This window comes from Heterodontus francisci, chromosome 8 (genome assembly GCF_036365525.1).
Source record: "Heterodontus francisci isolate sHetFra1 chromosome 8, sHetFra1.hap1, whole genome shotgun sequence".
NCBI lineage: Eukaryota > Metazoa > Chordata > Chondrichthyes > Heterodontiformes > Heterodontidae > Heterodontus > Heterodontus francisci.
Window position 1 is genome coordinate 130,133,426 of NC_090378.1, and position 27,317 is coordinate 130,160,742.

The 27,317-nt window shown below is 45.8% G+C and overlaps 1 protein-coding gene across 1 annotated transcript in view; it reads right to left on the reverse strand.

Annotated features, from left to right (window-relative positions):
• The window catches only part of tnr (tenascin R (restrictin, janusin)), a 530,276-nt gene that overhangs the window by 327,913 nt on the left and 175,046 nt on the right, over positions 1-27,317 (reverse strand). The window contains exons 6-8 of the mRNA XM_068038005.1: positions 24,864-25,133; positions 11,477-11,662; positions 2,829-2,918 (exon numbers count right to left, since the gene is read on the reverse strand). Coding sequence (XP_067894106.1) covers positions 2,829-2,918; positions 11,477-11,662; positions 24,864-25,133 — 546 coding nt within the window. The remainder of the gene's footprint in view (positions 1-2,828; positions 2,919-11,476; positions 11,663-24,863; positions 25,134-27,317) is intronic.

The window sequence follows — 27,317 nt, forward strand, 5'->3', positions numbered from 1 at the left end:
AAAAACTCCAAACATGATTTCCCTTTTATAAATCCATGTTGACTCTGTCCAATCATATCATTATTTTCTAAGTGTCTAGTTATCACATCCTTTGTGATAGATTCTACCATTTTCCCTACTACTGTATCAAGCAAACAGGTCTGTAGATCCCTGTTTTTTTCTCCCTCCTTTCTTAAATAGTGGGGCTACATTTGCTGCTTTCCAGTCTGTAGGAACCTTTCCAGAATCTATAGAATTTTGAAGGATAACCACCAATGCATCCATTATCTCTACAGCCACCTCCTTCAACACTCTGGGATGCAGCTCATCTGGTGCAGGGGATTTGTCAACCTTCAATCCAGTTAATTTTTCAAGTACTAACTCTTTATGAATACTAATTCTTTCAGTTCCTCATTTTCACAAGTCCCTTGGTTCCCTGTTATTTCTGGGAGATTTTCCGTATCTTTCTCTGTGAAGACAGACACGAAGTAATTGTTTCATTTCTCCGCCAGTTCCCTATTCTCCATTATAAATTCTCCTGTCTCCACCTGTAATGGACCCACATTTGTCCTCGCTAATCTTTTCCTTTTCACATACCTAAAGAAGCTCTTACAGTTCACATTTATGTTTCTCGCTGGCTTTTATTCATATTCTCTTTTCCCTTTCTTTATCATGTTTCCTGGTCTTCCTTTGCTGGATTCTAAATTGCTCCCAATCCTCAGGCTTACCACTTTTTCTGGCAACCTTAGAAGCCACTTCCTTCGATCTAATGCAATCTTTAACTTTTTTTGTTAGCCACGGTTGTTTCATCTTTCCTGTTGGGTTTTTGTATCTTAGAGGAATGTATATTTGTGGTAGACCATGTAATACCTTTTTTATACTAGCCATTGCCTGTCTACTGTCAAATCTTTTCGTATATTTTCCCAACCACCATAGCCAACTTGTAGTTTCCTTTGTTCAGATTTAAGACCCTAGTTTTCGAATGAACTATATCACTTGCAAACTTAATGTAAACATTTTTAATATTATGGTCACTATTTCCCAAAGGCTCCTTTACAGCAAGGTTCTTAATTAGCCCTTTCTCATTACAAAATACTAAATCAAAAATAGATCGATCCCTAGTTGGTTCTTCAACGTACTACTCCAGAAAACCATCTCATACACCCTCGTCGAATACTACCCACCAACACCATCCTCGAGTACTATCATCTATCCCTGGGTACTACCCTCCAACATCATCTCAGAGTACTATTCATCATCCCCAAGTACTACTCACTGACACCATCCACGAGTACTATCCACCATCCTTGAGTACTACCCACTGACACATCCCCAAGTACTACCCACCATCCCCGAGTACTACCCACTCATACCATCCCCGAGTACTACCCGACATATCCTCAAGTACTACCCACAATCCCCGAATAATTCCCACCATCCATGAGTACTAACCACCCACACATCCCTGAGTGCTATCCATGACACTATCCCCGAATACTACCCACTGACACCATCCCTGAGTACTACCCACCATCCCTGAATACTACCCACTGACACGATCCCTGAGTACTACCCACCATCCCCGAATACTACCCACTGACACGATCCCTGAGTACTACCCACCATCCCCGAATACTACCCACTGACACCATCCCTGAGTACTACCCACCATCCCCGAATACTACCCACTGACACCATCCCTGAGTACTACCCACCATCCCCGAATACTACCCACTGACACCATCCCTGAGTACTACCCACCATCCCCGAATACTACCCACTGACACCATCCCTGAGTACTACCCACCATCCCCGAATACTACCCACTGACACCATCCCTGAGTACTACCCACCATCCCCGAATACTACCCACTGACACCATCCCTGAGTACTACCCACCATCCCTGAATACTACCCACTGACACGATCCCTGAGTACTACCCACCATCCCCGAGTATTACCCACCATTCCCAAATACAATCCACTGACATGACCCCAAAAAAGAGGGTTTTTTTAGCGATTTTCATGATAATCCAACGACACTTTACTGCCTATTAATTACTTTGGAATTTGGAATGTTGTAAGGTAGGAATTGTGATAGCCAATTTGCACACAGCAAGATCCCACAAGCAGCAATGTGATGATAACTAGATTATCTGTTTTTGTGATGTTATTTGAGGGATAATTATTGGCCAGGCTACCAGGGCTACCTTCCCTGCTCCTCTTCAAAATAGTGTCATGGAATCCTTTATATCCACCTTCGAGATTATATGAATTGTTTAATGTCTCATTTAAATGACAGCACTTCAGACAGTGCTGCACTGCCTCAGTACTGCAATGGAGTGTCTGTCTGGATTTTTGTGCTCAATTCTCTGGAGTGGGACTTGAAACCCATCCTTTTAACTCAGCGACGAGAGCTGGGTACTATACATGGGTACACATCCCAACTCGAGCTGTTACCTACCTGTACCATTGCCAGGTACTGTGTATTTGCACCATTTCTGCACCCCTCCTCTCTGTAGCTATAGTCTGCATCAATCCTGATGGCCAGTTATCTGCATCACCCCTGGACATGGCCTGCTCCATCCCGAGGAGCCACCTAACTGTACCAGCCCTTGACATTGTGCAATTGTACCATCTCTGCCACAGGAACAGATGTCACCACCAGGTAAAGTATGATTGCATGATTACTGTCCACCGATCCCGTCCCCAAGTGTAAGTGACCTGTAGCATCTCTGGGAACTGCCGACCCATTACTAACAGTTCGAACTGCCTACCTGAAAGCAATTGATTAGTTGAATAAACTTGGTTAAATGTGAAAAGTAAATGAATTGACTACAATACGATACCAGTCCTTGCATTCATGGTGGCAGGAGCACTTTGCTTGGTCTCCTTAATGGCTGATATCCCTATACCATACTCTGTACCAGACAATAAATCTGCAGAAAAAATAAAGAGAGCAGGTAATCAGACAATGACAACTAAAATTATCATCCTCATCATCACTGTTAGTGCAATCATCATCACCATCACCATTATTAATATTAAACAAAGGCAGCTGGGTAACAGTTAGAGGTGGGAAGAGGTCAGTGCAGGGATCTCCTGTGGTCGTTCCCCTCGGCAACAAGTATACAGTTTTAGATACTGTTGGGGGGGACGGCCTATCGGGGGCAGGCTGCAGTGAACGGGCCTCTGGCACAGGGTCCTGCACTGTGGCTCAGAAGGGAAGGAGGGAGAACGGGAGAGCACTAGTCATCGGGGACTCGATGGTGAGGAGTACCGACAGGCGGTTCTGTGGGCGCAGGCGAGACGCACGGATGGTTTGTTGCCTCCCTGGTGCCAGGGTCCGTGATGTTTGTGATCGCGTCTTCAGGATCCTTAAAGGGGAGGGGGAGCAGCCAGAGGTCGTGGTGCACATTGGCACCAACGACGTAGTAAGGAAGGGTGGCACAGATGTTAGAAGTGAGTTTAGGGAGTTAGGCTGGAAGCTGAAAGCTCGGACGGACAGAGTTGTTATCTCTGGTTTGTTGCCGGCGCCACGTGATAGTGAGGCTAGGAATAGGGAGAGAGCACAGCTGAACACGTGGCTGCAGGAATGGTGTAGGAGGGAGGGCTTCCAGTTCTTGGATAATTGGACTGCATTCTGGGGAAGATGGGACCTGTTCAAACAGGACGGGCTGCATCTGAACCAGAGGGGCACCAATATCCTGGGAGGGAGGTTTGCTAGTACTGTTCGGGAGGGTTTAAACTAGTTTGGGAGGGGGATGGGAACCGGACTTGTAGTCCAGGGACCAGTGGGTCCACTCAGAAAGACAAAGAGTGTAGTGAGGTATTGGGGAAGGTAGCACTGTCGCAGAGGACAGATGGGCACGGAGAAGGGTTAAAGTGCGTATACTTCAACGCAAGAAGCATCAGGAATAAGGTGAGTGAATTGAAGGCGTGGATGGGCACTTGGGACTACGATGTTGTGGCCATCACTGAAACGTGGATAGGTGAGGGGGAGGAATGGTTCTTGGAGGTACCTGGTTATAGATGTTTTCATAAGATTAGGAATGGTGGTAAAAGAGGTGGGGGGGTGGCATTGTTAGTTAGAAATAGTGTAACAACTGCTGAAAGAATTTTCGAGGAGGATCTGCCAACTGAGGCACTGTGGGTTGAGGTCAGGAACAGGAAAGGAGCAGTCACCTTGATGGGAGTTTTCTATCGGCCCCCCAATAGCAGCAGGGAGGTGGAAGAGCAGATTGGGAAACAGATTTTGGAAAGGAGCAGAAGTCACAGGGTAGTAATTATGGGGGATTTCAACTTCCCAAATATTGATTGGCAACTCTTTAGATCGAATAGTTTGGATGGGGTAGTGTTTGTGCAGTATGTCCAGGAAGCTTTTCTGACTCAGTATGTAGACTGCCCGACCAGAGGGGAGGCAATATTGGATTTGGTACTAGGTAATGAACCAGGGCAAGTGATAGAGCTGTTGGTGGGCGAGCACTTTGGAGATAGTGATCACAATTCTGTAGCATTCACTGTGGTAATGGAGAGGGATAGGTATGTGCAACAGGGCAAGGTTTACAATTGGGGGAAGGGTAGATATGATGCTGTCAGGCAGGAACTGAGGAGCATAAGTTGGGAGCATATGCTGGCAGGGAAGGGCACGGTCGAAATGTGGAACTTTTTCAAGGAGCAGATAGTAGGGGCCATTGATAAGCATGTCCCTGTCAGACAGGGAAGGGATGGTCATGTGAGGGAACCGTGGTTGACAAGAGAGGTTGAGAGTCTTGTTAGGAAGAAGAAGGATGCGTATATAAGGTTGAGGAAAAAGGGCACAGGCATAGCTCTGGAGGGATACAAGATGGCCAGGAAGGATCTGAAGAAAGGGATTAGGAGAGCTAAGAGAGGGCATGAAAAATGCTTGGCGGGTAGGATAAAAGAAAACCCCAAGGCCTTTTACGCGTATGTCAGAAATATGAGGATGACTAGGGGGACCGTAGGTCCGGTCAAGGACAATAGCGGGAGACTGTGTGTTGAGCCGGAAGAGATAAGTGAGGTTTTGAATGAGTACTTCTCTTCGGTATTTACGAATGAGAAGGGGTGTATTACTGAAGAGGACGGTGTGAAACAGACTGGTAAGCTCGAGGAAGTGCTCGTTAGGAGGGAAGATGTGTTGGGGTTTTTGAATAACTTGAAGATAGACAAGTCTCCCGGGCCTGACGGGGTATATCCAAGGATGTTATGGGAAGCAAGGGATGAAATTGCAGAGCCGCTGGCAATGATCTTTTCATCTTCTCTGTTGACGGGGGTGGTACCAGGTGATTGGAGGGTGGCAAATGTTGTGCCCCTGTTCAAGAAAGGAAATAGGAACAACCCTGGGAATTACAGGCCAGTTAGTCTTACTTCGGTGGTAGGCAAGTTGATGGAAAAGGTGCTGAGGGATAGGATTTCTGAGCATCTGGAAAGACACTGCTTGATTCGGGACAGTCAGCACGGTTTTGTGAGGGGTAGGTCTTGCCTCACAAGCCTGATTGAATTCTTTGAGCAGGTGACCAAGCAAGTGGATGAGGGTAAACCAGTGGATGTGGTGTACATGGATTTTAGTAAGGCATTTGATAAGGTCCCCCATGGTAGACTTATGGAGAAAGTCAGGAGGCATGGGATAGTGGGGAATGTGGCCAGTTGGATTAAGAATTGGCTAACTGATAGAAGGCAGAGAGTGGTCTTAGATGGTAAATACTCAGCCTGGAGCCCAGTTACCAGTGGCGTGCCACAGGGATCAGTTCTGGGTCCTCTCCTGTTTGTGATTTTTATTAACGACTTGGATGAGGAAGTCGAAGGGTGGGTCAGTAAATTTGCAGATGATACAAAGGTTGGTGGAGTTGTGGATACCGAGGAGGGCTATTGTCGTCTGCAAAGGGACTTGGATAGGTTGCAGTGCTGGGCTGAAAAGTGGCAGATGGAGTTTAACCCTGAAAAGTGTGAGGTCGTCCATTTTGGAAGGACAAACACGAATGCAAAATACTGGGTTAACGGTAGGGTTCTTGGGCATGTGGAGGAGCAGAGAGACCTTGGGGTCTATGTGCATAGATCGTTGAAAGTTGCAACTCAAGTGGATAGGGCTGTGAAGAAGGCATATGGGGTGTTAGCGTTCATTAGCAGAGGGATTGAATTTAAGAGCCGTGAGGTGATGATGAAGCTGTACAGGACCTTGGTAAGGCCTCATTTGGAGTACTGTGTGCAGTTCTGGTCGCCTCATTTTAGGAAGGATGTGGAAGCCTTGGAGAGGGTGCAGAGGAGATTTACCAGGATGTTGCCTGGAATGGAGAATAAGTCTTACGAGGAAAGGCTGAACATTCTAGGCCTCTTCTCATTAGAACGGAGAAGGATGAGGGGTGACATGATAGAGGTTTATAAGATGATCAGGGGAATAGATAGGGTAGACAGTCAGAAACTTTTTCCCCGGGTGGAGCAAAGCGTTACAAGGGGTCATAAATTTAAGGTGAAGGGTGGGAGATATAAGGGGGATGTCAGGGGAAGGTTCTTTACCCAGAGAGTGGTCGGGGCATGGAATGCCTTGCCTGGGGAAGTTGTTGAGTCAGAAACTTTAGGGACTTTCAAACGGCTTTTAGATAGGTATATGGATAAAGGAGAATGATGGGGTATAGATTAAATTGTCCTTGACAGAGGACAAAGGATCGGCACAACATCGTGGGCCGAAGGGCCTGTTCTGTGCTGTATTTTTCTATGTTCTATGTTCTATGTTCTAAGATCAAAATACTGCGGATCCTAAAAATCTAAAATGAAAACAGAGAGTGCCAGAAATACTCAGCAGATCTGGCAGCATCTGTGCAGAGAGAAACAGAGTTAACTTTTCAGGTCTGTGACCTTTCATCAGAACTGGGAAAAGTTAGAGATGTTACAGGTTTTAAGCAGGTAGAGGCAGGGAAAGGGGAGGGGAGTGTTACAACCAGGTGAGAAAAGTGTCCAGGGGTTCTCTCTCAGCCTTCACCTGGTCTTACTGCAACAGGGTTTAATTTTAAACACACTGTGTTTTTAGCTCCCCCTTGGTGAATCCTTGTTCATCATTTTCCAATTGTAAGGCAAAGAAACCAGTACAAACAGGTGTTCTTAGGTTTAAGGAAGAAAGATTGAATTTTTTTTAAACTTAAACTCTAATTCGGTTAACGACGCACCCATGCTAGCATGCGATGCACACATGAAAATAGAGACAGAAAAGAACAGAAGAAAAGTTTGAGGCAATATCTGAAGAGTTTTTGTTACGGTTCTTCGAGCTCACTGTAGAATTCTTGATTGCAGATAGATCTTGCTTTACGTTGGGGCCCAGTATTCTTCTTAAACCATGTTCATTGTAGGAGACTTTTCTCTCTTGAGGTTCATGTGTCTTCAGTGGATTCAGAGGCAAGAAGTAGATGGGAGCAGACAGGAGAGATCTTCTTGAATTTTCAGTAGGGGAGCAATTCGGGAACATTGACCATAATTTCTTAAGTTTTAAAGTACTTGTGGATCAGGATAAGAGTAGACCTCGGGTGAAGGTGCTAAATTGGGGGAAGGCTAATTATAACAATATTAGGCAGGAACTGAAGAATTTAGATTGGGGGCGGCTGTTTGAGGGTAAATCAACATCTGACATGTTGGAGTCTTTCAAACGTCAGTTGATTAGAATCCAGGAACATCATGTTCCTGTGAGGAAGAAGGATAGGTTTGGCAGGTTTGGGCAACCTTGGATAACACGGGATATTGTAAGCCCAGTCAAAAAGAAAAAGAAAGCATTTGTAAGGGCTGGAAGGCTGGGAACAGCCGAAGCCCTTGAGGAATATAAAGACAGTAGGAAGGAACTTAAGCAAGGAGTTAGGAGGACTAAAAGGGGTCATGAAACGTCATTGGCAAAGCAAGATTAAGGAAAATCCCAAGGCTTTTTATACGTATATAAAGAGCAAGAGGGTAACCAGGGAAAGGGTTGGCCCACTCAAGGACAGAGGAGGGAATCTATGTGTGGAGCCAGAGGAAATGGGTGAGGTACTAAATGAGTACTTTGCATCAGTATTCACCAAAGAGAAGGACTTGGTGGATGATGAGTCCAGGGAAGGGAGTGTAGATAGTCTCGGTCATGTCGTTATCAAAAAGGAGGAGGTGTTGGGCTTCTTGCAAAGCATTAAGGTAGATAAGTCCCCAGGGTCTGATGGGATCTACCCCAGAATACTGAGGGAGGCAAGGGAAGAAATTGCTGGGGCCTTGACAGAAATCTTTGTATCCTCATTGGCTACAGGTGAGGTCCCAGAGGACTGGAGAATAGCCAGTGTTGTTCCTTTGTTTAAGAAGGGTAGCAAGGATAATCCAGGAAATTATAGGCCGGTGAGCCTTACGTCAGTGGTAGGGAAATTATTTGAGAGGATTCTTCGGGACAGGATTTACTCCCATTTGGAAACAAATGGACTTATTAGCGAGAGGCAGCATGGTTTTGTGAAGGGGAGGTCGTGTCTCACTAACTTGATTAAGTTTTTTGAGGAAGTGACAAAGATGATTGATGAAGGAAGGGCAGTGAATGTTGTCTATATGGACTTCAATAAAGCCTTTGACAAGGTCCCTCATGGCACACTGGTACAAAAGGTGAAGTCACACGGGATCAGAGGTGAGCTGGCAAGATGGATACAGAACTGGCTCAGTCATAGAAGACAGAGGGTATCAGTGGATGGGTGTTTTTCTGAATGGAGGGATGTGACTAGTGGTGTTCTGCAGGGATCAGTGCTGGGACCTTTGCTGTTTGTATTATATATAAATGATTTGGGGGAAAATGTAACTGGTCTAATTAGTAAGTTTGTGGACGACACAAAGGTTGGTGGAGTTGAGGATAGTGATGAGGATTGTCAGAGGATACAGCAGGATATAGATCGGTTGGAGACTTGGGTGGAGAAATGGCAGATGGAGTTTAATCCAGACAAATATGAGGTAATGCATTTTGGAAGGTCTAATGCAGGTGGGAAGTATACAGTAAATGGCAGAACCCTTAGGAGTATTGACAGGCAGAGAGATCTGGGCGTACAGGTCCACAGGTCACTGAAAGTGGCAACACAGGTGGATAAGGTAGTCAAGAAGGCATACGGCATGCTTGCCTTCATCGGTCGGGGCATAGAGTATAAAAATTGGCAAGTCATGCTACAGCTGTACAGAACTTTAGTTAGGCCACACTTAGAATATTGCGTGCAATTCTGGTCGCCACACTACCAGAAGGATGTGGAGGCTTTGGAGAGGGTACAGAAGAGGTTTACTAGGATGTTGCCTGGTCTGGAGGGCATTAGCTATGAGGAGAGGTTGAATAAACTCGGATTGTTTTCACTGGAACGACAGAGGTGGAAGGGCGACATGATAGAGGTTTACAAAGTTATGAGTGGCATGGACAGAGTGGATAGTCAGAAGCTTTTTCCCAGGGTGGAAGAGTCAGTTACTAGGGGACATAGGTTTAAGGTGCGAGGGGCAAAGTTTAGAGGGGATGTGCGAGGCAAGTTCTTTACACAGAGGGTGGTGAGTGCCTGGAACTTGCTGCCGGGGGAGGTGGTGGAAGCAGGTACGATAGCGACATTTAAGAGACATCTTGACAAATACATGAATAGGATGGGAATAGAGGGATACGGACCCGGAAGTGCAGAAGGTTTTAGTTTAGGCAGGCATCAAGATCGGCGCAGGCTTGGAGGGCCGAATGGCCTGTTCCTGTGCTGTACTGTTCTTTGTTCTTTGTTCAGTACAGGAGCAAAAAGTCTGTTTGTACAATTCAGAAAAACCCAGGTTGCCCAGCAGATTAGTCATGTGACTAACTGCTCTGACTACATCTTGGATTGTACCACCTTAGCAGTCTCTGGAATGCTCCTTTTACACACAATACCTGGTGATCAAGGTCCATTTTGGGTTGAATGTGTCAGGGAATGGTCCTTTGTCCTTCCAATCACCCTCTGTTAATAAGCAAATGTCTCCTAACTAGTCCTTTCTTCACTCCAGTAACAGTTTAAAAATCAATGTTCATGACAAAATTAATGTGTCTCATTCTTGGCAGGTGGGGGCCTAGCATGACAGGAGGGAATAAACAAAAGGGAACATCTGTGATCGGGTGGAGGGCTGGAGAGATGAAATGAGAAAAAGGATGTTGTGCAAGTGCAAGGCAAAGGGGGTGGTAATGGGACACATAAAGAAGTGAAAGATGGATCTAGAGGAGGTGCAAATGGCCACAGCAGAATCCTCATCAGCTGCTGCTGTCCCAAACAAATGGTAGCAGTGGTTATAATCTGCATTAATATCATCATGGGGATATGGGGATAGTGTGGGAAAAAGGCATTGAAGTGGATGATCAGCCTTGATATTATTGAATGGTGGAGCAGGCTCGATGGGCTGAATGGCCTACCCCTGCTCATATTTCCTATGTTCCTATGAGCAGCTTTAATACTACGAGGTTACTTAAATGGAGAACAAATGCAGAATTCCGAGGTGCAGAGGGATCTCGGTGTTCTAGTGCTTGAATCACAAAACGTTAGTATGCAGGTAAAGCAAGCCATAAAGAGAGGAATTAAAAATAAAAGTAAGGATGTTATGCTTCAGTTATACAGAGCATTGGTGAGACCACATCTCGAATACCGTGTGCAGTTTTGGTCTCCTTATTTAAGGGAGAATGTAAATGCATTGGAGGCGGTTCAGAGGAGGTTTACTAGATTGATACCTGGAATGAGCGGGTTGTCTTATGAGGAAAGGTTGGACAGACTGGGCTTGTTTTCACTGGAGTTTAGAAGAGTGAGGGGAGACTTGATTGAAGCATATAAGATCCTGAATGGTCTTGACAAGGTGGATGTGGAGAGGATGTTTCCTCTTGTGGGTGAGTCCAGAACTGGAGGACACTGTTTTAAAATTAGGGGTCGCCCTTTTAGGACAGAGATGAGGAGAAATTTGTCTCTCTGCGACTTTGGAACTCTCTGCCTCAGAAGGTGGTGGACGTGGAGTCATTGATTATTTTTAAGTCGGAGGTGGATAGATTCTTGTTAGGCAATCAAAGGGAATCAAAGGTTATCGGGGTAGATAGGAATGTGGGATTCAAACAGATCGAGACACAAACAGAATGGCAGAACAGGCTCGAGGGGTCGAATGGCCTACTTCTCCTCCTAATTGTATGTACCATCATTTACACCATTTTCATCATCAGCCCCATTAATATCATCAGCAGCAACATTAACGCCACTGTCATCATCATTAGTATCTTCAGTACAATCAGCAGCAGCAGCATTAGAATTAGAATTAGAACATTACAGCGCAGTACAGGCCCTTCGGCCCTCGATGCATCAACAACATTACTACCAATATTATGACCAACAATATCAGCAGCACAATCTGTATCATTATCAGTGGCCTTGAGGTGTGGAGTGTAACCCAAATGTAATAGATCCACATTCCAGTCACCCATCAATGGGTAAATGCTGACGCCACAATGTGTGTTGGAAGCTCTGCTACTCACCAGTCAAAGTCACCTTGCTTGTTGGCCCTGTGTTTTCAGGCACAATCAGCTCATGATATTGGCCACCTGCCAGTGTGCTGTAGACCACCCTGTACTTGTCTACATCAGCTTGACTGTTGTCCCATTCCAGCCCCAGCCTGCTGTCCCCTGGGGTCACTACACGTAGGTTTTTGGGAGCATCAATATCTGTGGAATAAAGCATGGAGTGTGAAAGTTTACAGAAAGGAGTAAAGTGGACAAGAGGCCAGCATTCACCCCTTTCACCCTCCTGTCCCCATATCCAGGTTTGAGACAGTCGACGTGTTTGCATCGGCTTGAGGTTGTGTTGTTACCTTTGGGTTTTCCAAACTGGCACTCTGAGAGATCCATCAGGAATGATCCATCATGCGTGAGAAATTCCGGAGTGTATGGGCTGCATAGGAATTCTGAAGTGCATATACTGTGTGGGAATTGCAGTGTGCATGGAATGTGGGGAATTCTGGATCAGATAAATAGCATGAAGTCCAGCTCGACAGAGTACTACTGTGACAGAATACAAAAGCTGGGGAATTTGGACAGTGAGGGAATTCGGAACAGTGAGGGAAGAGGTGATGTTCTGGTCTTTTAGAAAACAAGGAGCGGTCTGAGTGAGGGAGTGGGAGACAGTGAGACCTGGCAGCAGCAGCAAGCAGCAGAGCTGGTGTACAGCAGCAGCTGATAAATCGGAGCGGAGAAAGAGTGGACCTAGCACCACATTGTCCAGAAAAAGCAAGGAATGATATCAGAGCAGAGCGGGTAGAAGATTGGTTGATGAATTTTTACACATTTTCTTCCTCTCTGATCCAGGGTAGTCATTCCAATTGGGGTAAGTAAAACAGTAACTGAATTAATAAGAGTATTAGCAGAGAGCAGATCTAGAGTTGTTTTTTTAATTACAATTAATATTTATTAAAAAAATAAAATTAAAGAAGGTGCTAACTAGATTATAAAAGAGGGAAGACAGATTTTTTTTAGACTGTGGATGAGCAGCTGAGACCTGTTGCCTCCAATTCCTGTGCAATGTGGGAACTCCAGAACATTTCACACATCTTGGGAGACCACATGTGTGTAGGAAGTGTCTCCAGCTACTTCAGCTCGAGTTCAGGATTCCCGAGATTGAGGGGCAGCTGGAGTCACTGCGGAGCATCAGGGAGCAAGAGAGTTTCCTGGATCGTCCTTTCCAGGGGGTGGTCATCCCATGGGCAGTGCGAGTTCAAATTTGCTGACGATACAAAGATAGGTGGGAAAGCAAGTTGTGAGGAGGACACAAAGTAAAGGGATATAGATGGGTCAATTGAGTGGCTAACAATTTGACAGAGGGAGTATAATGTGGGAAAATGTGAGGTTGTTCAATTTGGTAGGAAGAATAGAAAAGCAAAGTATTATTTAAATGGAGAGAGACTGCAGAATGCCGCAGTACAGAGGGATCTGGGTGTCCTTGTACATGAATCACAATAAGTTAGCATGCAGGTACAGCAAGTAATTATGAAGACAAATGGAATGTTGGCCTTTATAGTAGGAGGATGGAATATAAAACTGGGGAAGTCTTGCCACAACTGTACAGGGCATTGGTGAGACCACACCTAAAGTCCTGTGTACAGTTTTGCTCTCCTTATTTAAGGAGGAATAAACTTGCATTGGAAGCAGTTCAGAGAAGGTTCACTAGGCTGATTCCTGGATGAAGGGGTTGTCTTATGAGGAAAGGTTGAGCAGGTTGGGCTGATACTCAATGAAGTTTAGTAGAATGAGAAGTGATCTTATTGAAACATCTAAAATTCTAAGGGGGTTTGACAGGGGAGATGCTGAGAGGATGTCTCCCCTTGTGGGGGAATCCAGAACAAGGGGGCACAGATTCAGAATAAGGGGGTCTCGCATTAAAGCTGGAGATGAGGAGGAATTTCTTCATTCAGAGGGTCATTAATCTTTGGAATTCTCTTCCCTAGAGAGCAATGGAGGTTGGGGCATTGAATATATTCAAGGCTGAGTTAGACAGATTTTTGATCTACAAGGGAGTCAAATGGTACAGGGGTAGGGAGGAAAGTTGAGTTCAGGGCACAATTATATCAGCCATAATCTTACTGAATGGCAGAGCAGGCTCGAGCGGCTGAGTGGCCTACTCCTGCTCCTATTTCTTATGTTCTTCTGTTATTTCGGGATAGTAGGTGGGTGGCCATCTGGAAGAGTGGGAAGACACAGGAGGTGCAGGAGTCTTCAGTGTGTGTGCCACTCTCAAACAGGACTGCTGAGAGTGACAACACCTTGAAGGAGTGCAGTCCAGACCATGGCACCAATTGGCAAGGGATTATACAGGAGGGAGCAGCAAAGTGCAGAAATACAGTTGCTATAGGAGATTCCACAGTCAGGGAGACAGACGTGCATTTCTGTAACCGTCATCGTGAGTCCCACATGCTGTGTTGACTCCTTGGTGCCAGGGTAAGAACATCACGGAGAGGGTGCAGAATATTCTGCAGGGGGAAGGGAGTGAGCCAGAAGTTGTGGTGCACGTCAGTACCAAAGACACAGAGAGAGCAGGTATTGATGTCCAACAGTCAGACTTTCAGGAGCTAGGGAGGAAGTTAAAGAGTAGGACCTCAAAGGTAGTAATTTCTGGATTACCCCCAGTGCTAGGTGCTGGCGAGAGTAGAAATAGGAAGATCGGGAGGATCAATGCATGACTTAAAGCATGGTGTAGGAGGGACGGCTTCGGATTATTGGGGCATTGGGACCGGTTCTGGTGCAGGAGGCACCTATTCAAAAGGGACGGGTTGCACCTCAACAGGACTGGGACCAAAGTCCTCGCGGAGAGGTTCACTAGTGTGGTTGGGGAGGGTTTAAACTGAATTAACAGGGGGATGGGCACCAGCATATAGAAGTAGAAAAGAGGAATAAGGTGTATAAAGGAGTGAGAGTGTTAGATAGTACTAGAGAAGGGAGCAGTACCATATGAGATGGGAGAGACTAAGAAGGGCTGTGAGGAATATATTGGAAGGTTTACAATGCATGTATGTAAATGCACAAAGTGTGGCAAATAAAATTGGTGAGCTACAAGCACAGATAGCCATGTAGGAATATGATATAGTGGCAATATAGTGGTGGCTGTTTGAGGGTAAATCAACATCTGACATTGGGGCGGCACAGTGGTGCAGTGGCTAGCACCGCAACCTCACAGCTCCAGCAACTCAGGTTCGATTCTGGGTACTGCCTGTGTGGAGTTTGCAAGTTCTCCCTGTGACTGTGTGGGTTTCCGTTGGGTGCTCTGGTTTCCTCCCACAGCCAAAGACTTGCAGGTTGATAGGTAAATTGGCCATTGTAAATTACCCCTAGTGTAGGTAGGTGGTAGGAGAATTGTGGGGATGTGGTAGGGGATATGGGATTAATGCAGGATTAGTATAAAATGGGTGGTTGATGGTCAGTACAGACTCAGTGGGCCGAAGGGCCTGTTTCAGTGTTGTATCTCGAAATAAAAATAAATAAAAGAAAAGTAAAAAATGTGGGAGTCTTTCAAATGTCAGTTGATTTGAATCCAGGACCAGCATGTTCCTGTGAGGATGAAGGGCAAGTTTTGGGAACCTTGGATAACAAGGGATATTGAGAGCCTAGTCAAAAAGAAAAAGGAAGCATTCGTAAGGGCTAGAAGGCTGGTAACAGACAAAGCCCTTGAGGAATATAAAGAAAGTACAAAGAACAAAGAACAAAGAAAATTACAGCACAGGAACAGGCCCTTCGGCCCTCCAAGCCTGCGCCCGATCCAGATCCTCTATCTAAACCTGTCGCCTATTTTCTAAGGTTCTGTATCTCTTTGCTTCCTGCCCATTCATGTATCTGTCTAGATACATCTTAAAAGACGCTATCGTGCCCGCGTCTACCACCTCCGCTGGCAACGCGTTCCAGGCACCCACCACCCTCTGCGTAAAGACCTTTCCACGCATATCCCCCCTAAACTTTTCCCCCCTCACTTTGAACTCGTGACCCCTAGTAATTGAATCCCCCACTCAGGGAAAAAGCCTCTTGCTATCCACCCTGTCTATACCTCTCATGATTTTGTACACCTCAATCAGGTCCCCCCTCAACCTCCGTCTTTCTAATGAAAATAATCCTAATCTACTCAACCTCTCTTCATAGCTAGCGCCCTCCATACCAGGCAACATCCTGGTGAACCTCCTCTGCACCCTTTCCAAAGCATCTACATCCTTTTGGTAATGTGGCGACCAGAACTGCACGCAGTATTCCAAATGTGGCCGAACCAAAGTCCTATACAACTGTAACATGACCTGCCAACTCTTGTACTCAATACCCCGTCCGATGAAGGAAAGCATGCCGTATGCCTTCTTGACCACTCTATTGACCTGCGTTGCCACCTTCAGGGAACAATGGACCTGAACACCCAAATCTCTCTGTACATCAATTTTCCCCAGGACTTTTCCATTTATTGTATAGTTCACTCTTGAATTGGATCTTCCAAAATGCATCACCTCGCATTTGCCCTGATTGAACTCCATCTGCCATTTCTCTGCCCAACTCTCCAATCTATCTATATTCTGCTGTATTCTCTGACAGTCCCCTTCACTATCTGCTACTCCACCAATCTTAGTGTCGTCTGCAAACTTGCTAATCAGACCACCTATACTTTCCTCCAAATCATTTATGTATATCACAAACAACAGTGGTCCCAGCACGGATCCCTGTGGAACACCACTGGTCACACGTCTCCATTTTGAGAAACTCCCTTCCACTGCTACTCTCTGTCTCCTGTTGCCCAGCCAGTTCTTTATCCATCTAGCTAGTACACCCTGGACCCCATGCGACTTTACTTTCTCCATCAACCTACCATGGGGAACCTTATCAAACGCCTTACTGAAGTCCATGTATATGACATCTACAGCCTTTCCCTCATCAATCAACTTTGTCACTTCCTCAAAGAATTCTATTAAGTTGGTAAGACATGACCTTCCCTGCACAAAACCATGTTGCCTATCACTGATAAGCCCATTTTCTTCCAAATGGGAATAGATCCTATCCCTCAGTATCTTCTCCAGCAGCTTCCCCACCACTGACGTCAGGCTCACCGGTCTATAATTACCTGGATTATCCCTGCTACCCTTCTTAAACAAGGGGACAACATTGGCAATTCTCCAGTCCTCCGGGACCTCACCCGTGTTTAAGGATGCTGCAAAGATATCTGTTAAGGCCCCAGCTATTTCCTCTCTCGCTTCCCTCAGAAACCTGGGATAGATCCCATCCGGACCTGGGGACTTGTCCACCTTAATGCCTTTTAGAATACCCAACACTTCCTCCCTCCTTATGCCGACTTGACCTAGAGTAATCAAACATCTGTCCCTAACCTCAACATCCGTCATGTCCCTCTCCTCGGTGAATACCGATGCAAAGTACTCGTTTAGAATCTCACCCATTTTCTCTGACTCCACGCATAACTTTCCTCCTTTGTCCTTGAGTGGGCAAATCCTCTCTCTAATTACCCTCTTGCTCCTTATGTATGAATAAAAGGCTTTGGGATTTTTCTTCACCCTGTTTGCTAAAGATATTTCATGACCCCTTTTAGCCCTCTTAATTCCTCGTTTCAGATTGGTCCTACATTCCAGATATTCTTCCAAAGCTTCGTCTTTCTTCAGCCGCCTAGACCTTATGTATGCTTCCTTTTTCCTCTTAGCTAGTTTCACAATTTCACCTGTCATCCATGGTTCCCTAATCTTGCCATTTCTATCCCTCATTTTCACAGGAACATGTCTCTCCTGCACGCTAATCAACCTCTCTTTAAAAGCCTCCCACATATCAAGGAGTCAGGACGGCTAAAAGAGATCATGAAAAGTCATTGGCAAACAGGATTATGGAGAATCCCAAAGCTTTTTATATGTATATAAAGAGCAAGAGGGTAACCAGGGAAAGGGTTGGCCCACTCAAGGTCAGTGGAGGGAATCTATGCATGGAGCCAGAGGAAATGGGCGAGGTACTAAATGAGTACTTTGCATCAGTATTCACCAAAGAGAAGGACTTGGTGGATGATGAGTCTAGGGAAGGGAGTGTAGATAGTCTGGGTCATGTTGATATCAAAAAGGAGGTGTTGGGCCTCTTGAAAAACATTAAGGTAGATAAGTCCCCAGGGCCTGATGGTAAAGATAATGGATGAAGTGAAAATTAATTAACAGGATCTACTGGAAACACCAGTTCTGTTTAGAATGGATAAGTCACCTGGTCCAGATGGCTTACATCCCAGGTTGCTAAAGGAAGTGGGGATGGAGATAATGGAAAGGCTTTCCATAATCTTCCAATCTTCCATAGATATGGAGGAGGTGCCAGAGGATTGGAGAGTGGAAAATGTGACACCTTTATTCAAGAAAGGTTGTAAGGACGTTCCTAGTAATTACAGGTTCAGCAATTTCACATTAGTGGTAGGTAACATTTTAGAAACTATAACCAGGGTTAAAAATAAAATCAGCAGACACTTGGAGAGGTTTAAGTTAATTAGGGAAAGTCTGCATGGATTTGTAAAAGGCTGATCATGCTTAACTAATCTAGTTGAATTTTTGATGAAATCATCAAGAAGGTTGATGAAGGGAATGCGGTGGATGCTGTCTATATGGGATTTTAAGAAAGCATTTGACAAAGTAGCACATAAATGCTGGTTAACAAAACTGAGGCTCATGAAATAGGAGGGTCAGTGTCAGCTTGGATAAAAAATTGGCTCAAGGACAGAAAATAGCAAGTCATGGTAACTGGTTGTTTTTCAGACTGGAGGATGGTAGACAGTGGTGTTCCCAAGGATCAGTGCGAGGACCACTGCTTTTTGATGTATATTAGTGATTTGGATACTGGAATGCAGAGAAAAATTTCAAAATTTGCAGATGATATGAAACTTGCAGGTGGAGCAGTCAGTGAGGATGATACCAATTGACGGCAACAGGACATAGATCAACTAGCAGAATGGGCAGACAAGTGGCAGATGGAATTTAATACAGAGAAATGTGAGGTGATGCATTTTGGCAAAAGGGATAGAGTGAGGCAATATAGATCGGTACAGTTCTAAAGAGTGTGCAGGAACAGAGGGACCTGGGGGTTTATGTGCATCAATCTTTGAAGGTGGCAGGACATATTGAGAGAGTGGTTAGCAAAGCATATGGGATCTTGGGCTTCATAAATAGAGGCAGTGAGTACAAAAGCAGGGAAGTTATGCTGAAACTTTATAAAGCTCTGGTTAGCCATCAACTAGAGTATTGTGTCCAGTTCTGGCCACGACACTTGAGGAAGGATGTGATGGTACTTAAGAGGGTACAGAGGAGATTTACCAGAATGTTTCCAGGGATGACGGATTTTAGTTACAAGATTATGTTGGAAAAGCTGGGGTTGTTTTCCATTAGTGTCATCGAGTTATACAGCACAGAAACAGGCCCTTCGGCCCATTGTGTCCGTGCCAGCCATCAAGCACGTATTTATCCTAATCCCATTTTCCTGCACTTGGCCCGTAGCCTTGTATGCTATGGTATTTCAAGTGCTCCTCTAAATACTTCTTAAATGTTGTGAGGGTTCCTGCCTCTATCACCCCTTCAGGCAATGCGTTCCAGATTCCAACCACCCTCTGGGTGAAAAAATGTTTCCTCAGATACCCTCTAAACCTTTTGCTCCTTACCTTAAATCTATGCCCCCTGGTAATTGACACCTCCGCTAAGGGAAAAAGTTTCTTCCTATCTACCCGATCAATGCCCCTCATAATTTTGTACACCTCAATCATGTCTCCCTCAGCCTTCTCTGCTCTAAGGAAAACAACCCTAGCCTTTTCAGTCTCTCTTCATAGCTGAAATGCTCCAGCCCAGGCAACATCCTGGTGAATCTCCTCTGTACCCTCTCCAGTGCAATCACATCCTTCCTATTGTGCGGTGACCAGAACTGTACACAGTACTCCAGCTGTGACCTAACTAGTGTTTTAGACAGCTCATAGAGTCATAGAGTCGGACAGCATAGAAACAGGCCCTTCGGCCCACGACGTCCATGCCGACCATAATGCCTATCTATACTAATCCCACCTGCCTGCATTAATTCCATATCCCTCTATGCCTTGCTCATTCAAGTACCTGTCCAGATGGCTATTAAATGTCGCTACTCTTCCTGCCTCCACCACCTCCTCAGGCAGCTCATTCCAGATACCCACTATTCTTTGTGTGAAAAATTTACCCCTTTTATCCCCTTTAAACCTCCTCCGTTTCACCTTAAATCTATTCCCTCTAGTTTTAGTCACCCCTACCATGGGAAACAGACTCTGACTATCTACCCTATCTATGCCTCTCATAATTTTATATACCCCTATCATGTCCCCTCTCAGCCTCCTTCGCTCCAGGGAAAACAGACCCAGCCTATCCAATCTCTCTTTAAAACTCAAGCCCTCCAAACCAGGCAACATCCTTGTGAATCTTTTCTGCACCCTCTCTAGCTTAATCACATCTTTCCTGTAATGCAGCAACCAGAACTGCGCACAGTACTCCAAATGCGGCCTAACCAACATCATGTACAACTGTAACATGACGTCCCAACTCTTGGACTCAATGCCTCGGCCAATGAAGGCAAGCATGCCATACGCCTTCTTCACCACTCTGTCTACCTGTGTTGCCGCTTTCAGGGAACTATGAACTTGCAGCCCAAGGTCTCTCTGCTGAACACACACCCCAGGGCCCTGCCATTCACTGTATATGTCCTGCCCTGGTTTAACTTCCCAAAATGCATCACTTCACACTTGTCGGCATTAAATTCCATTTGCCATTCCCTTGCCCACTTTCCCAGTTTATTTATATCCTGTTGTAACCTTAGTCAACCTTTTTCACTGTCCACCATACCACCAATTTTGGTGTCACCTGCAAACGTACTAATCATGCCCCTTACATTCACATCCAATTAATTAATATATATGAGAAACAACAGAGGGCCCAGCACCGATCCCTGCAGCACACCACTGGTCACCGGCCTCCAATCTGAAAAACAACGCTCCACCACCACCCTCTGCCTCCTATCACCAAGCCAATTTTGTATCCAATTGGCTAGCTCACCCTGGATCCCATGTGTTCGAACCTTCCGGACCAGCCTACCATGCAGGACCTTATCAAAGGCCTTGCTAAAGTCCATGTAGACAACGCCCATCGCCCTGCCCTCGTCAATCCTCTTGGTCACCTCCTCGAAAAACTCTATCAAATTCGTGAGACATGATTTCCCACACACAAAGCCATGCTGACTATCCCTAATCAGAGCTTGCCTTTCCAAATGCATATAAATCCTGTCTCACAGAATCCCTTCCAATAACTTTCCCACCACTGATGTAAAGCTCACCGGCCTGTAGTTCCCTGGATTATCCCTGCTGCCCTTGTTAAATAAAGGCACAACATTAGCTATCCTCCAGTCTTCCGGTACCTCACCCGTGGCTAACGATGATACAAAAATCTCTGCCAGGGCCCCAGCAATCTCCTCCCTTGCTTCCCAAAGCATCCTCAGATACACCTGGTCAGGCCCTGGGGATTTATCCTCCTTAATGAGCTTCAAAACCTCCAACACCTTCTCCTTTGTAATGTTAATATGCTCCAGGATATCGGTGTTCCCTCCCTTGAACTCATTAGCTTCCATGACCTTCTTCATGGTAAATACGGACGAGAAGTATTAGAACATAGAACATAGAACAGTACAGCACAGTACAGGCCCTTCGGCCCACGATGTTGTGCCGAACCTTTAACCTACTCTAAGATAATCAAACTAACTACCTACCCTTCATTCCCATATGGCCTCGCTGGACATTCCCCCCGGGATATCCTCTCTAAGTACTGCTGTGATGTCCTCCCTAATCAATAGTGCAACTCCCCCTCCTCTCTTACCTCCACCTCTGTCACGCTGGAAAGATCGGTACCCCGGAACATTGAGCTGCCAGTCCTGCCCATCCCTCAACCACGTTTCCGTAATAGTTATAATATCACAATCCATGCTCTGAGTTCATCTGCCTTACCTGTAAGGCTTCTTGCATTAAAGTAAATGCAGTTTAGCCTACCGGACCTTCCACACTCCCTGTCCTGCCCCTGCCCGGCCTGCCTACTGGACTTGCTTGCTTTAACCTCTACATTTGTCTCAACTATCTCATCTGAGAGACTACTACTTTGGATCCCACCCCACTGCAAGACTAATTTAAACACTCCCGCATAGTACTAGCAAACCTCCCTGCAAGGATATTGGACCCCTCCAGTTTAGATGCAACCCGTCCTTCTTGTACAGGTCACCTCTGCACCAGAAGAGATCCCAACGATCCAAGTAGCTGAAGCCCTCCCGCCTACACCAGCTCTTCAGCCACGCATTCATTTGCCTAATCCTCCTATTCCTACCATCATAACCTCTCTGCTCTTATATTCTATGCCTTGGCTAATAAAGGCAAGTATCCCATATGCCTTCCCAACCACCTTATCTACCTTTGCTGCTGCCTTCAGTGGTCTATGGACAAGTACACCAAGGTCCTGCTGACTTTCTGTACTTCCTGGGGTCCTACCATCCATTGTATATTCCCTTGCCTTATTAGTCCTCCCAAAATGCATCACTTCACACGTCTCAGGATTAAATTCCATTTGCCACTGCTCCGCCCATCTTACCTCATTTCCTAAGAGGATGTCGAGTGTAGCCCCTTCTCTAGTAGGGCTATCCACATACTGCTTCAGACACACTTAACAAATTCTTCCCCATTTGATCCCTTGGCACTAAGGCAGTCCCAGTCAATATTAGGGAAGTTAAAATCACCTACTATTACAACCCTATAATTCCTACACCTTATCTGTGATTTCCCTACATATATGCTCCTCCACTTCCCTCTGACTATTGGACTATCTAAGGCTTTCCTCCTCACTATCTACGACATCACCAGTTTTCGTGTCATCTGCGAACTTACTGTTCATACCTCCTATATTCACGTCTAAATCATTAATGTACACTACAAACAGCAAGTGTCCCAGCACCAATCCCTGCGGTACACCACTGGTCAACGGGTTTCCAATTGCAGACACAACCCTCGACCATCACCCTCTGCCTCCTGCCACTAAGTCAATTTTGGATCCAATTTATCAAATTGCCCTGGATCCCATGGGCTCTTACCTTCTTAACCAATCTCCCATGTGGGACCTTATCAAAAGCCTTACTGATTTCCATGTAGACTACATCAACTGCTTTACCCTCATCTACACATCTAGTCACCTCCTCGAAAAATTCAGTCAAGTTTGTTAGACATGATCTCCCCCTGACAAAGCCATGCTGACTATTCTTGATTAATCCCTGCCTCTCCAAGTGGAGATTAATCCTGTCCCTCAGAATTTTTTCCAATAGTTTCCCTACCACTGATGTTAGACTCACCAGCCTGTAATTACCTGGTTTATTCCTACTACCCTTCTTGAATAATGGTACCACATTCGCTGTCCTCCAGTCCTCTGGTACCTCTCCTGTGGCCAGAGAGGATTTAAAAATTTGTGTCAGAGCCCCTGCTATCACCTCCCTTGCCTCACATAACAGCCTGGGATACATCTCATCTGGGCCTGGGGATTTATCCACTTTTAAGCCCGCTAAAACAACTAATACTTCCTCTCTTTCAGTACTAATATGTTCAAGTATATCACAATTCCCATCTCTGATCTCTGCACCTACATCGTCCTTCTTCATAGTGAACACAAATGAAAAGTAATCATTTAAAACCTCACCTATGTCCTCCGGCTCCACACACAGATTGCCACTTTGATCCCTAATGGGCCCTACTCTTTCCCTGGTTATCCTCTTGCCCTTAATATACTTATAAAATGCCTTAGAATTTTCCTTTATCTTGCCCGCCAGTGTTTTTCCATGTCCCCTCTTCGCTCTCCTAATTAATTTTTTAAGTACCCCCCTACACTTTCTATACTTCTCTAGTGCCTCCACTGTTTTCAGCGCTCCAAACCTGCCATAAGACTCCTTTTTTTTTCCTTATCCAATCCTCTATATCCCTTGACATCCAGGCTTCCCTGGACTTGTTGCTCCTACACTTCACCTTTACGGAAACATGATGGACCTGAACTCTCACTATTTTCTCTTTGACTCCCACTGGTCTGATGTAGACTTTCCTACAAGTAGCTGCTCCCAGTCCACTTTGGCCAGATCCTGTTTTATCATATTGAATTTAGCCTTCCCCCAATTCAGTACCTTTATTTCCAGTCCATCTTTATCCTTTTCCATAACTACCTTAAATCTTGCAGGTCACTATCCCCGAAATGTTCCCCCACTGACACTTCTACCACTTGTCCGGCTTCATTCCCTAGGATCAGGTCCAGTACTGCCCCTTCTCTTGTAGGACTTTCTACGTGCTGGGTCAAAAAGCTCTCCTGTATGCACTTTAAGAATTGGAGAAAAGGAGTTTGGGGGGGGGGGGGGGGGGAGATTTGATAGAGGTGTACAAGATTATGACAGGTTTAGATAAGGTAGACAAAGGAAATCTGTTCTCATTAGCTGATGGTACAAGAACTGGGGGACACAGAGTTTGGGTAAGAGATGCAGGGGGACAAGAATTCTTTTTACATAGTGAGTGGTAATAATCTGGATTCACTGTTTGCGAGTGTGGTGGAAGCAGAGATGATGAACACTTGAGGGAAATAAACTACGGGAATACAGCCGGGGAATGGGACCGGCTGGATTGCTCTACAGAGAGCCTGCATGCACTCGATGGGCTGAAAGGCCTCCTTCTGTGCTGTTCTGACTCTATGATAAGAGTAAAGCTCCCTGTCCACTGTTTGATCAAACACTCCCAGGGCAGCAACAGCATGGGTTAGATACCGAGTGAAGCTCACTTCAGCCCATGAAAAAGCAAATTGATTGGTGAATTTGTTTTGAATTGGGACATCCTTCAATGATTGTGCTTCGGTTGAATGTGGATCAGTGCCTGATAAAACACAGAAAAACACATAAATTCATGCAAAGGACTAAGGTTGGCAAAGCAAGCACACGTAAATACTCACACTTTGATACATGATGTTTCAGACACACAGGAATGCACACAGAATTTTACATGTTGGTCTAGGCAGACACTTAGAGATATGAACTGTGATTATCTGGGAGACATCCATAGCTATCCATGAGAGTGCCTGCAGTGATAGGTGGGAATCCAGCACTCAGTCACTCAGAGGTGCAAGAAGTTCTCGCACTTTGCACACCAACGTGCACACACTCACACACACATGTATACAGACATACACACACATACACACACACACACGCACACACGTACACAGACACACACACGTGTACACAGACACGCATGCATACACACTTGTATACACACACATGTGTACACACACACACACACACACATGTACACAGACGCCTTTACCTGTGGTAAAGGCTGCAGTCACAGACTGGCTCTGCCCATGCTCATGAATGCCAGTGACTGACACCTGGTACTGTGAGGCGGGTCTCAGATTCTGCAGGGAGTACTGGCTCAGTGTGGGCTGGAGCCTCAGCATGGTCTTCACACTCGTCCCACTGGCTAATCCATACGACAGCAGGACATGGTCGACATGGGCTCTTGGAGGTGTCCATTCCACAAAGGCGAACGTATCAGCCACCTCCCTGATGGTGATCTGATTCGGTCCATCAATCACTGAACACAGAAAGAAATGGGGAGCTGTATCTAATGCTCTACTCGATACACACATGGAACCCACAAGCACCGAGGGCCAAAGCCACTGGGAGACATTGAGAAATGGAGCAAACTCGGTCTGAAACTAGTTCCAGACAGAGACTGCTTCATGTTCTCTGTTCATTCTCATCTTGTGGACATCACTGGCAAGGCCAGCATTCCTTGCGTGTTTCTAATTGCACTGAGAAGCTGCTGGGCCCTCTTCTTGAACCATTGATACAACTGAGTAACTACTTCAGACTCCACCATGTTGTTGTGGGACTGGAATCACATATAGATCAGACCAGTTAAGCACATCCAGTTTCCTCCCTTAAAGGGCAGCAGAGAACCAATCAGGTTTTTTTTTTGACAACCCAGCAGCTTCACACTCATTCTTACTGTTACCAGATTCTTAACTCCAGATTTTTCAAATCGAAGGCAAATTTTCAAACTGCTCACAGTCAGATTTGGATTCACCTTCTCTGGGTTATTAGACCAGTAACTAAACCACGAAACAACCAAACCCTGTGAATGTGCTGAATTTAATCAAATTATCATCCAAAACATCATCTTATGATGTGAGAACATGAGAATGTTCACTCAATGAGAAAAACATGAATTATAGAATCTAACCGCACAGAAAGAGGCCATTTGGCCCATCCTATCTGTGCCATCTCATTGACAGAACTATCCAATCACTGCCACACCCCTGTTCTTTTTCCATAGCCCCAGAGAAGCTTCATTTTGCAGGCTTTATCCAATTCCCTTTTGAAAGTTACAATTGAATCTGCTTCCACCGCCCTTTCAGGCAGCACAGTCCAGTCCAGATCACAACAACTCACTGTGTTAAAAACAGTCGACTCAAATTGCATCTGATACTTTTGTCAACTATTTTAAATCAATGATCACTGGTTATTGAACTGCCTGGCAGTGAAAACCATTTCTCCCTAATTGTTCTCCAAATTCCCTCATACTTTTCAACATCTTCATTAAATATCCCCATAAAGATCATTTCCCGAAGGAAAACAAGCCCAGCTTCTGCAGTCTCACCAAACGACGGAAGACACTCCTCTGGTTCATGATAACGTTAAGCTCCACACACTTGAGCACATAATTCAGGCTGAAACCTCCCTGCAGTATTTCAGACATGGGAAAGAAACATTAAAACCAGGCCAGTCTGCCCTCGCAGGAGGATGTGAAAGATCCCACAGCACTAACGGAGGAAGAGCAAGGGATTCACCCATGTCATGCGCAATATTGGTCTCAGAGCCAACATCTTCCAAATACATCATCCGAACAGTATCACATTAATTTACACAAGACTCAGTCTGGGGAACCCGTACCCCAGTGAGGGTCAGTGTGTGTGGAACTGTACCCCAGTGAGAGTCAGTGTCTGTGGAACCCGTATCCCAGTGAGAGTCAGTGTCTGTGGAACCCGTATCCTAGTGAGAGGCAGTGTGTGTGGAACCCGTATCCTAGTGAGAGTCAGTGTGTGTGGAACTGTACCCCAGTGAGAGTCAGTGTCTGTGGAACCCGTATCCCAGTGAGAGTCAATGTGGGTGGAACCCGTACCCCAGTCAGAGTCAGTGTGTGTGCGACCCGTACCCCAGTGAGAGTCAGTGTGTGTGGAACCTGTACCCCAGTGAGAGTCAGTATCTGTGGAACCCGTACCCTAGTGATGTCAGTGTGTGTGGAACCCGTACCCCAGTGAGAATCAGTGTGTGTGGAACTGTACCCCAGTCAGAGTCAGTGTGTGTGGAACCTGTACCCCAGTGAGAGTCAGTGTGTGTGGAACCCGTACCCCAGTGAGAGTCAGTGTGTGTGGAACCCGTAGCCCAGTGAGAGTCAGTGTGTGTGGAACCCGTACCCCAGTGAGAGTCAGTGTGTGTGGAACCCGTAGCCCAGTGAGAGTCAGTGTGTGTGGAACCCGTACCCCAGTGAGAGTCAGTGTGTGTGGAACCCGTACCCCAGTGAGAGTCAGTGTGTGTGGAACCCGTACCCCAGTGAGAGTCAGTGTGTGTGGAACCCGTACCCTAGTGAGAGTTAGTGGGTGTGGAACCCATACCCCAGTGAGAGTCAGTGTGTGTGGAACCCGTACCCTAGTGAGGGTCAGCGTGTGTGGAATCCGTACCCCTGTGAGAGTCAGTGTGAGTGGAACTATACCCC